Below are 11,374 nucleotides of genomic sequence, written 5' to 3' on the forward strand. Positions count from 1 at the left end.
AATTGGAGAGACTGCGAGGGGAGTCCAGACATGTGAACTGGATTTGATTCCACAGTTGCTGTTGCTTTATTTCTGCTTTTCTCATCCATCCTCAATTCCTTTTTCAATTCTTACTGAATCAGATTTGTTCTAATAAGTACCCGTCATTTTGTTTTAATGTAGAATCTACAATGGAAGATGCTGCTCCACAGACAGTAACAGGGGCATTGATTGTTGTCCAAACTTGTGAGGCAACCAGCACAATACCTGTGCTTGGGGCAACAACGCAGGAGTCATCTACTTCAGCAGAGCAACGAACACATTCAGTGAGAGAGCCCATTGTACATACAGAGACAACACAACCGTTGGCCCGCCCAGAGATTCCAATACAGCGACCAATCACAACCACATCAGTGACAGGAGCAGTGACTGCAGAAAGCAGGCATCGTTCAGCTTCAGTGCAGCCTTCTGTAACCCCAGTTACATCACTTGAAGGACAGCAGTCTTGTGTCCATGATGGTAAGTGTCAGTTGAGTTTCTTGCGAATTGTTAAATGCATTTGAAAAAGGAGCAAATGTCTGTTTTTTGGAAAACACTGGAATCAAACTATGTAGGTGTTACAGTTACGTGAATTTTTCATTGTGTTTTTCTGCAGATATTGTCGTATTTCATTATGCAGTAGGTTCCAATGAACTACATGTGCTGTTTTTATATCCATTTGGAGAGAGTAGTTATTACCAAATGGAAACAATTATGACTGATACTAACTGTAGAGGGTAGTGTTCCTCAGACAACTTTATTTGCAATATTTGCAACTTATTTGTTTTTACTCTCTTTTTCATGTGATATTAGTAGTATAACACTAATCCTGTCCAGAAGTTAATAATTTTCACTGTTACGTCTTTTGTAGAGGGTGATTATATTGGAAGTGGTACGTATTAGTCATTGTAATTTTATCCTTCCCCTTAAATGACCAGATCTGTTCATCAAATAGTGACCATTCCTGAGGATTCCAACACTGTTGTTTTTGTCATTCCAGTTGGGTCTATATATTTTCATTTTTGATGGTTTGCTTGCATCGGAGCTGTCACACTGCAAACGAATGCACACCAATGCCACCTTTCAACTGTGAAGCCAAAAGGCTATAGGTGAAAGCATTAGTTGTCTGTAGAACTGTGATAAGCTGAGACATTGCTATAGAAATGTATACAAAATCACATTACTGGATCGATTGAGGTATTGTTTATCACAGGGGGCAGAAGGAAAGACTCATTTGAAGTTATTCTAAGAGATACAACCTTAAGCAATTGGTTAGAAAACCAACTCGAGATGGGAACATATTAGATATATTAGTGACAAACAGACCTGATCTTTTTGAGGAAGCTATTCTAGTAGAAGGTATTAGCGACCATAATGTCGTTGTGGCTTCTATGTCAGTGAAACTTGCAAAACAAAAAAACAAAAACAAAGAAACAGCGAAGAGTTTTCTTGTTTGGGAAAGCAAATAAAAGTGTCGTTAAAGAATATCTTCGTAGTCAGCTCCTAGCATTCACCGCGGGACACAAAGATATTGAGCATCTTTGGTTGGAATGTAAAGGTATTGTCCACCATGTGCTAGAGAAGTATGTGCCTAGCAAAAATATAGGGGAAGGAAAGGATCCACCTTGCTACAACAAATGTATTAGGAAGTTGCTGAGAAAGCAGAGAATTTTGCACAGTCATTTTAAATGTAGTCACTGCCCCCCACCCCCAACCCCCCTGACAAACAGAAATTACGTGAAAGGAAAGCAGCTGTCAAAAGGTCAATGAGACATTATTTTCTTTTAACGAATTTGAAAGCAATATTTTATCTGCAGATTCTAAAAATAACCCCAAAAAATTTTGGTCATACGTAAAATCAATTAATGTTATAAATAATTCAATACCTTTTCTTGCTGAGAATAGGGGTAATGTAACTGATTATAATAAAAAGAAGGCTGAAATTCTAAACGTAGCTTTCAAAAACTCGTTTACGGTAGAGGAATGCAGCACCATTCCCCCTTTCAATTATCGAACAAAGGAAAGGATGGCAGACTTATTGTTTAGCGTATCTGGGATTGTAAAACAGTTCAGATCCCTAGATGCCGGGAAGGCATCTGGCCCAGGGGGTGTCCCCGTAAGATTTTATGTTGACTAGGCTACAAATATACCACCATTCTTACCCATCATCTATCTCAGATCATTGGAACAGTGGAAAGTTCCACTTAGATAATATTGTGGGGAAGGTGAAACAAAGACTGTGACAAACCCACTAAAGAGACAGCCTAAATTGCACTTTTTCATCCTCTGCTGGAATATTCGAGACCTATTTACAAAATTTCAATCACAGACTTTCTCTTCCGAATGCGTAAATATTTTGTTGACACCCACCTATGTAGAGAGAAATGATCATCATAATAAAATAACAGAAATCAGAGCTCAAACGGAAAGATATAGATGTTCCTTTTTCCCACGCACCGTTTGAGAGTGGAATGGTAGAGAAGTAGTATGAAAATGGCTCGATGAACTCTGTGCCAGGCACTTAAGAGTGAATTGCAGAGTAACCATGTTGATGTAGATGTATCTTTTGTCACAGTTTGTCCAGTAATTGTTGGCCCAGTGGGGAGATAATCTACAAACAGAATCCCCTTCACATCCCAGAACACTGATGCCATGACCTTTCCCGCCAAAGGAATTGTCTTTGCTTTTTTTTGCGGGTGGAGAATCAGCATGTTTCCACTACTGTACCTGTTCTTTTGTCTCTGGGATATAGTAGTGCACCCAAGTTTCATCTGTGACCACAAACCGGTGCAAAAAGTTTTCTTTGTTTATCCTAAAATGGGCCTAATATTGTTAAGATATGTCCATTCTCGTGCGTTTTTGATCCAGCATCAAGCTTCGTGGCACCCATCTTGCAGATAATTTTTTCATTTCTAGTTATTCAGTTAAAATGTGATATACCCATTCAGATAACCTCTGGCAAGCGTGAGCAATTTCATGGACTTTTAATTGGTGGTCCCCCATGACCATTTTGTGCACTTTTGCAGTGATTTCTGGAGTAGTGACACATCTTGGCCAACCACTGCACGGATCATCATTTTAAGTTCTCCCAACCACATTTAAATTCATTTGTCCACTTGGCAGCAGTTGAATATGAAGGGGCAGAGTTCCCCAGTGTATTCTGGAAATTCGCAACAGTGTCCTTTACTTTCATTCCTTCCTTATGAAGTACTTGATCACTGCTTGAATCTCTATTTTTTCCATCTTCACAAATCACTATGTGGGAACAACGACAGAACTACGTCACTACCACAGCTGTCTTCCAATAGCACTGACGTGGCACATGTTTACAGACAACAGTCCAGTGAATATCACGTGAACAACTCATTGTGCTAGTGCTGACCTCCTGTGGTGATTCCGAGAACTTTTCAAACCACCCTTGTATTTTATAAATGTGCTTAATTTTAATTGACATTGGTAAATTCGGCTGTGAGTAAAGTGAAATTGGCTGCTTACCTCGGGGGCAGAGGAATAGGTAGCATGGCTACTGTAGGATTGAAGAATATGAGAAGGGGAATGTTTCCTTGTTTGCTCTCCAGTATGGGCAACTTGCTGGTTTGTGTACCTCATATTGATCAGCTGCTGTGGCACAGATTTTGACATGGAAGTAACACTGATTCGTGAATGTATATTATAGAGATTGTCATTTCACATGTGCTACATATTTGTAGACAGGAATATGAAATTAAATTAAGGCTCTTCTTATAAAACACAATGACTAGAAGAAAAATCACAATCAAAACATTTAGTAATTGTTTGTGGTCGTGTCTCATATTGCACACAGTAATGTACTTAAATATAATTACTGTTATGGATCAATTAACCATCCATTCAGACAGGCAACACAACAACATTTGGTCAGCCAGTTACAGTTTCACGACTTTGGGGTCACTGAGGGTGGCAGCAATCAGAAACAGAGAACAGCTGACGAAATGTTTTGAGTAGTGCAGACTTTTAATGGTCACTATTTCAGGGCCTCCACCAATCCATAACATACTAATTTAAATAAATAACAGCCCAAGTGGGGAAAAAATACCACATTTGTTACTATGTACCAGTTTAAACATAAACATTTGATTTAATTTTGTTGCCATATGGTACTGTATTCCCAGAATGCTCCTGATATTTTTATTTACCTATATGTGTAAACTGTTTTGTGAAGTATGTAAATGTGTTTCTAAATACATCAGTTAAAATATTTATGTAATAGAAATTTTCATTTTATTTACGGTTTGTCATTTTGGTCATACTCTTCATCCTTTTAATAGCTCATATCATTACCCAGTTTGCAGTGTCAAGAAACAGTTCTAATTTGCAGTAAAACATAAATGCTCTTTTCATTTCGTGCACTTCACTCTGACTATTCAATTGTGTGACGGAACCTTGCATCTTCCTTTCATATCCATAGCAGGAAAATGCCGTATGCTGTCCAGTTACATGACTCTTTCAGATAGTATGACAGCTAGTCTTATTTGGGATGTAGGAGCTCTCACTGAAACTACTTTTGGGTATTCTTGCTTTCTTTTGTCACTCTGCTCTTGGGACAGCAAAGGTTTAGTATGAACTTGTCAAACTAGGCTAAGACAGGTGTGCTTTTCCAGTGCATTCTTCTTGATAGAGCATCTCTTCTGTAAGGAAACAGAGCACACACTATCATTTGGTCAAGTATCTGTATCTGGATCCTGTACAAATCTATCGCTGAATCCACAGGATCTGCACCTCCCATGGATTCATGAGCCACGTTGATTGATTCCTTCAAGTTCTTGTTGTCATATCTTTGTACTTCAGTCATTGAGTTTATTTCCACAAAATTCCTGAACAGTGTCACAAATCTGTTGTCATGCAAATGTGCAGTAGATAATTTATATTCTTTGTGGAACACATCTGTTGCCACCCTTCTGGAACTCTTCATTTTCTTCACACAGTCACATCCCTTTAGTCAGTTGAATCGGAGAGTATCTAAGGCTAGATCTCTTTCTGCTAGCTCCATTTGCAAATCTAAAGTATAGAACCAGTTGTCAAAAATATTTTACAGTTTTTGTTCTCAGGTATTACAACAGATAATATCTCTCTCTCGTCTTGTGATGTTCAATGACACTTTTTAAATGGTGTAATCTAGTCATCAAAGATATTTTGAACAGATAGTGTGTTTCCCTCCTCAATAATAATGTTCCATATTTTGCTTCCATGAAACATATAAAAATACTCTTTTGGACAGCGTATATGAGAAGGTATATAAAGTACACCAGTCCATGACATGGATAGTTCTTTCTGACATTTTTTCCAACTACATGAAAGTTTAGGACATTTATTTGACTTTGGAGCACTCTTTTATTCTGCAACAACAATGAATTTCAGTGCAATACATTGTTTTCATCTCATTCTTCTTCTTCCCCTACTATTAGCCCTTCATCATCATTGTCATCAGTCTCATAATCAACTAATAAGTTCAAATATTTGATCGAGTCTCTCATTCTCTTAGTCATCTGCAGATCAGTGTCATCCTAATCCAAATTGTCACTTCCTTTAGGAATATGTTTAATTGGTGAGAACATCTACCCCATAGAAGCACAGAGCTGGAAGAGATACCCATCTAAAATTGAAAGTAATAAACAGCATTGTACTGAATCTACCCACACTGGAAAACAGCAACAAGATCATAGTTTTGGCACAAGGCAGCAAACACTATTGATGAATTGTTTGTCATTCAGTACCAGATACATGAAAGCATACTCCATTATTCCATTTAGCATCATTTTACGTACTTTATAAATGCAATTTCCTTAGCTATGTGTGAAGTCGCAGAAATAATTCACTCTTCTAGCTGCTTCTGCATTTGTTTATATAAAGTCAACTCGCCAAAAATGATAGATTTTTTATTGTTCTACAAACATAACAACAGTGATTGCAAGCTAATCCCATGCAGCCAGACTGTGAATGATTTTCTTGACTTTATTCATAATTCTTGGACATGTGGTCAACATCTGCTTCTAAGTTAACTGCATAGATGATCTCCAAAAATGTAGAAGCAGCTAAGGAACGTTGGAAAACATCAGAAATTATGATTATTCATAAATTTATGATTTGTTGCCAAATAGCAGCACCTTGCAATAGAAGGTTAAGTGTCATGGGTGAATATTGTCTCCACCCATCTCTACTTCATTCATCATAAGAACAAACCAGATGTAAACAAACACAAGCGTGATGCTTGGTAAGCAGCCGTAACTCTCTTACACAGTTGGTGTTCAGCACTTGGAAGTAGGTCCAACTTATGTATTAGATATCTTATTACTATGTCATTGTAAATGAAACTATTAAGACCTTAGGATGTATTAACAGCCATCAACGTTTTTCTTAATCATACTTTAGCTATGTAATTTTTATTTAAAAAATTGTGTTCAGTCACAGTCTCCATAAATACTACTGTATGTATGCTCTGATTGTCTTGCTGTTAATATGTACTGTGAAAATGGATGACACTATGTCCCACTTTGTACTGAAACATATGCATGGAACATGGTTAATGGCGAGAAACAAGTTGTTCGAAATGATTTTCACAAGCTTATAGAGAAAAATCAGCTCTGATGTTTTTCGAGAAACAGCATGCAATGAATATTAGGTCATATTCAAATTATGTGCATGGCATATTTGGTAGCGTCATAAACGATAATCGTGTATGCTTTGGAGTGACATTTTGAATCTCGTTGTGGTCTTCTTTTTCCAGTTTGAATACCTAGATCATTTAAATATGAAATTCATCAAGCATCTGTTAATTAACTCATACTTAACCATCATTTTTTCAAGAAAAATCCCTGTCTTGTAATTTCTAATTATATATTCCACGCAAAATTGTGGTTTTCATTGCAAATATGAATTCTTAAGGATCGATATTTCATAAAAGGTTGTTAAATGTCGCTGAAGTTAAGAAAACATTACACAATCTTTCTTTCTGTCTTTCTTTCTTTCTCTCTTTTTTTTTGTGAGAAAAATGAAAAATCAAATACTCCTTATTGGAATATGCTCATTGTTTCATGGGACAGATGTGGTCTCACATGAGCCAGAGTTGTAAGCGTCATGGAAACATGGAAAACAATTATTTTTACGACGTCGAACACAGTAAGAAATGTTGCATTTTTACAGTTGTCACTGTACTACTGCTATCTGAACCCACTAGAGCTGCTCTAGATCCAAGTTAAGGGATTTGTTTCAAGAAATAACAAGACATTTAAGCTGCCAAGCATACTAGAACTAATGCATGAAGCTTTGTGACATGTCACTGCCAAACGATGGCGAAATGCAGAACAGCACATCATAAAAGAGGAGGAGGAAATGTGGACTTCTTTGTGGCTTGGGATTTAGTTGGTGATGGCCTCGTTATCAATGTAGCAGTTCTGAAATGTATTCCTCGGACTCTGATTTGGAAGTAGTTCAGAGATTACCAGGCAGCAGGCTGTAATACCTTCAGTGGCTTCGATATTTATCTTCATAGGAAAGCAGCAGTACACTTTTACCCCAACCATACCTCATCCAGAAAAATTACCGTTGTTAATGTCAGAAATTTTTGTTACTCTTGTTTTTAAATACAATACTATGTCAGCTACGATCGAGGGCATGTTATGTTTCCCGACAGGTCACCTAAAAGAGCGTATCGCTTGAGTTTTGCCCCATATAATTTCCTCCAGTTTAAAAATTAATGATCTTCAATGCTATATTATTCTCTGCTCATCTCTTTGTATGTCTTCACTGCAGCTTTTCATGTCGCTGCAAGTTAGTTGAGTCACTTGCCTGGCCAGTGCTATCGAAGTTAAATGCACCAATAAAGCTGTTGTCCCGTATCACCGCTGAGTCGATGTACGTGTAACGCACTGGATAAAATGTATCCTCATTATCTTACTTCACTGTACTCGAGACAGGTTGGCTTTAGCTCCACTCGGAAAGAAACTAAATGAGGTTCCAGCAAATGGGGAGGAATACGTAGTGTAATGTTTACATGAACTTTAATCTTATGATGAACGGAGTATAGTAATACATCGCCTATGGTGGCTCTAATCATTGAAGAAAGGCATCCCCTGTACGTCATGTGTTGTTATTAATTCCAGTGGAAATGGTGTAGAAAATGATGGGAGGAGAGGATGAGGGCAAGAGAATGCAAAGGATCAGCTGAAAATGTAGACTATCAGAGGCTATTGTTAGGGGTATTGTGAGAATAGGTTTAGTGCTGACATGGCAGTTCCCACTCAGGCAATCGTGAAGGGAAAGTCTTGAGGAGAGGACATAGCTGGAGTGAGTACTGAACCACCTACTGAAGTCATTGATGCCCTACTGTGTAGTTTGTCTAGCAACACGATTATTGAGTTCGCGGTTTCACAGTTTGGTGATGGCCATTCATGGAGTAGACAGTTCTGTAGTTGCCACTCATATGAGGCAATGTACAATAATTGAACAATGGAAAATCCAGGATGGAATGTAACAGCAAAGGAAAGTTGCTGCTCACCAAATAGCAGAGATGCTGATTTACAGATAGCCACAACAAAGACTGTCACAAATAATCTTTCGGCCAGTAAGGCCTTTGTCGAAAACAAACACACACACACACACACACACACACACACACACACACACACACACACACACACACCATTTATCACACTTAACAGAAATTCTAATTCATGCTGTAGCATCCTACAGTCACTCATTCCATGCATACTGTGAACTCAGTTTTGAGTGTCACATTTTTTTTATCATTACTACTCTGTGGGTTCAACTGGTATTGCAACTGGGCACAGTTAGAAAACCATAAGTTTGGTTATTCATCTCTAGTTATACAACCTGAGTGACATCTGCCTGCGACTCCAGGTCTTTTTTGAGTTCACGTGTACTTTATATTAATTTGAACAAGACTGTTAAGTAATCGTAGAATATTATTATTATTCTTCACGCATTTTCTTCAAGTAAGCCTCTATGGGACACATCCTGTTGAGAACATATGGATCGCTTTCAATCTCTTACTTTATTTTCTTCCATTCCAATGCCATGGTCACTATCATTAGCTACTGAAATACAAAGCTACCATTCAAGTCCGCAGCTCATGGTCTAGCGGCTAGCATTGCTGCCTCTGGATCTTTGGGTCCCAGGTTCGATTCCTGGCCGGGTCGGGGATTTTCTCTGCCCGGGGATTGTGTGTTTGTGTTGTCCTCATCATTTAATCATCATTCAGGAAAGTGGCAAGACTGGACTGTGCAAAGATTGGGAATTTGTATTGGCGCTAATAACCACGCAGTTGAGTGCCCCACAAACCAAGTAACATTATCGTCACAGTCACATCATTAGCTACCTTTCATGAAGTTATACATTCAGATCAGAACTTTGAAAAATAAATGTAAGTAGCCAAAACAGAAATAGAATGGAATGGAGAAATATGATACAGCCTTGTGAACATCATAGATATAAGAAATGAGTGCACTTAACAGTTTTGTAACAGATTCAGTAAATGGAGGCACTAGAAGGTAAAGGATGTGAAAGGAACTGAACAGTATAGGCCTCTTGGTTAGAAAATTGGTTGAAAATGCAAAGAAAGAAAACTGTATAGAATGACCAAGAGTGAAATGTGAAAAGATTAGATTCAAAATGTTTGGAAATAATTGATGGTGTATACAAGAAATTAAATAATTTTGGGGAAATGAGAAGTAAAGTTGAATATCAGTAGTGCAAGTGCAAAAAAATAACATTGCACAGGGAAGAGGGTAAGAGCAAGGATTTATTAGGGAGAAGTAGTGTGGTAGGGCTTATGAATGTGGATGTTTATTAACTATATTTATTCTCATATACTGAATCATTTATGTGAATCAGTTTTTGCTTTAAGCAATGTAAACATGATTCAATAGTTACAAGAAAGATTATTTTGTATCTCCATATTTATTATTCATGCTTATAAATTCAACTATTTCTTTATATCTAAAAACAAAGATGATGTGACTTACCAAACAAAAGCGCTGGCAGGTCGATAGACACACAAACTAGAGATGGGCAAAACTGTTCTTTTCAGAGATCGGATCAGAACTGTTCACTCCCTGAAATGAACTAGCTCTTTTTCATGACTCACCACTCATTCACAACAGAAAATAAATGGAAGGCACATTGACTTTTAAACTGGGTTTATTCCAGTACTATACCTGTATTTTGATCTTATTTGATCCTATTTTGAAATAAAACAGATAATGAGTAAGAATTTTGTATTGTTTATTGAAATTTCCACGGTATGACAAAGTTTTTGATTACTGATTTATTTTGCACAATCGTGGTTTTTTGGGTGATCGGAAAATGTTGAAACTTGAGATTTACATTAACAATATATTTGACTATAATGTATTAAAATTTCATTAACCTCGTACAAGAACATCGCAAGCCATATATTTTTAAAGTGAACGTTTCCTTCCGAAGACGCCTAAAATCGCAAAACCCGTACTACAATAAGAAAAAAATATATAAATTTGACTGAAGGACCAAAGTGCTGCATATAGCCTTCCGCAGAATAAAATAAGGAAAATATTAGTGTATCACTTTTGCTATACGCTTATCGGTTCGCTCGTAATTAAAGTGTCAATTCGAGTGACCATAATAAAAAATCCTATAGTAAGAGGAGCCGTCATGAATCTAATCTGATCAGTTTAAACAAATAAAAATAAAATAAAAACAAATGATGTATACATAACATAATTATGTAATATACATAACGGTATTACTATGAAGAACAATATCCAGTAGAGACGAACTCCGATGCAGAGGCGCTGAGTCAAGCAGATCGAGCCGTGAACTGTATTACTGTGCGAGCTAAGACCGCAGAGACCAGAGTGACACCTGAGTTGCTTTGCTCAACGCTCTGGCTAGAGTCGAGAACGGTGGGGTGAGCGTTGAGCGGGCGAGTTCCGAGGGTGGGGGGAGCGGTGAACGGCCACCACTCACCTGCTCGGAGGCAAATCGTCCGTTCTCTTGCGAGCAGGTTGTTGCAAGTAGTTCGGATGTTCTCTGCTAGGAGGCTCTCAGTCCTGTTGCTCGCATCAACTGCCCAGAGGGCAGGACGTGCGACTGAAACGATCGCCAACGGAGTGCTATGCTAAGTTAAGGTGTGCCAGACACTGCACGCGGCAGAGGAAGCACAGAGAGGGCACGGCATATGTGAAACACAAAATCCAATGGGGCACTGCACAATGCAGGCAGCCAAGGCAGAAGCAGGGCAGAGGCCGGCACTAGCTGTGTTGTGTGGCGTGCAGTGTGCTCTGACCAGCAGAGGCCCCACTGGTCTGCTCCGACTCTCTCC

At 38.2% G+C, this 11,374-nt stretch overlaps 1 protein-coding gene across 4 annotated transcripts in view; it reads left to right on the top strand.

The window, feature by feature from the left end:
- The window catches only part of LOC126458605 (E3 ubiquitin-protein ligase RBBP6), a 387,537-nt gene that overhangs the window by 166,674 nt on the left and 209,489 nt on the right, over positions 1 to 11,374 (top strand). For all 4 annotated transcript variants that reach the window (XM_050095761.1, XM_050095763.1, XM_050095764.1 and 1 more), the window contains exon 11: positions 163 to 498. In XM_050095761.1, coding sequence (XP_049951718.1) covers positions 163 to 498 — 336 coding nt within the window. The remainder of the gene's footprint in view (positions 1 to 162; positions 499 to 11,374) is intronic.

Source organism: Schistocerca serialis, chromosome 2 (genome assembly GCF_023864345.2).
Source record: "Schistocerca serialis cubense isolate TAMUIC-IGC-003099 chromosome 2, iqSchSeri2.2, whole genome shotgun sequence".
In the NCBI taxonomy this organism is placed as follows: domain Eukaryota; kingdom Metazoa; phylum Arthropoda; class Insecta; order Orthoptera; family Acrididae; genus Schistocerca; species Schistocerca serialis.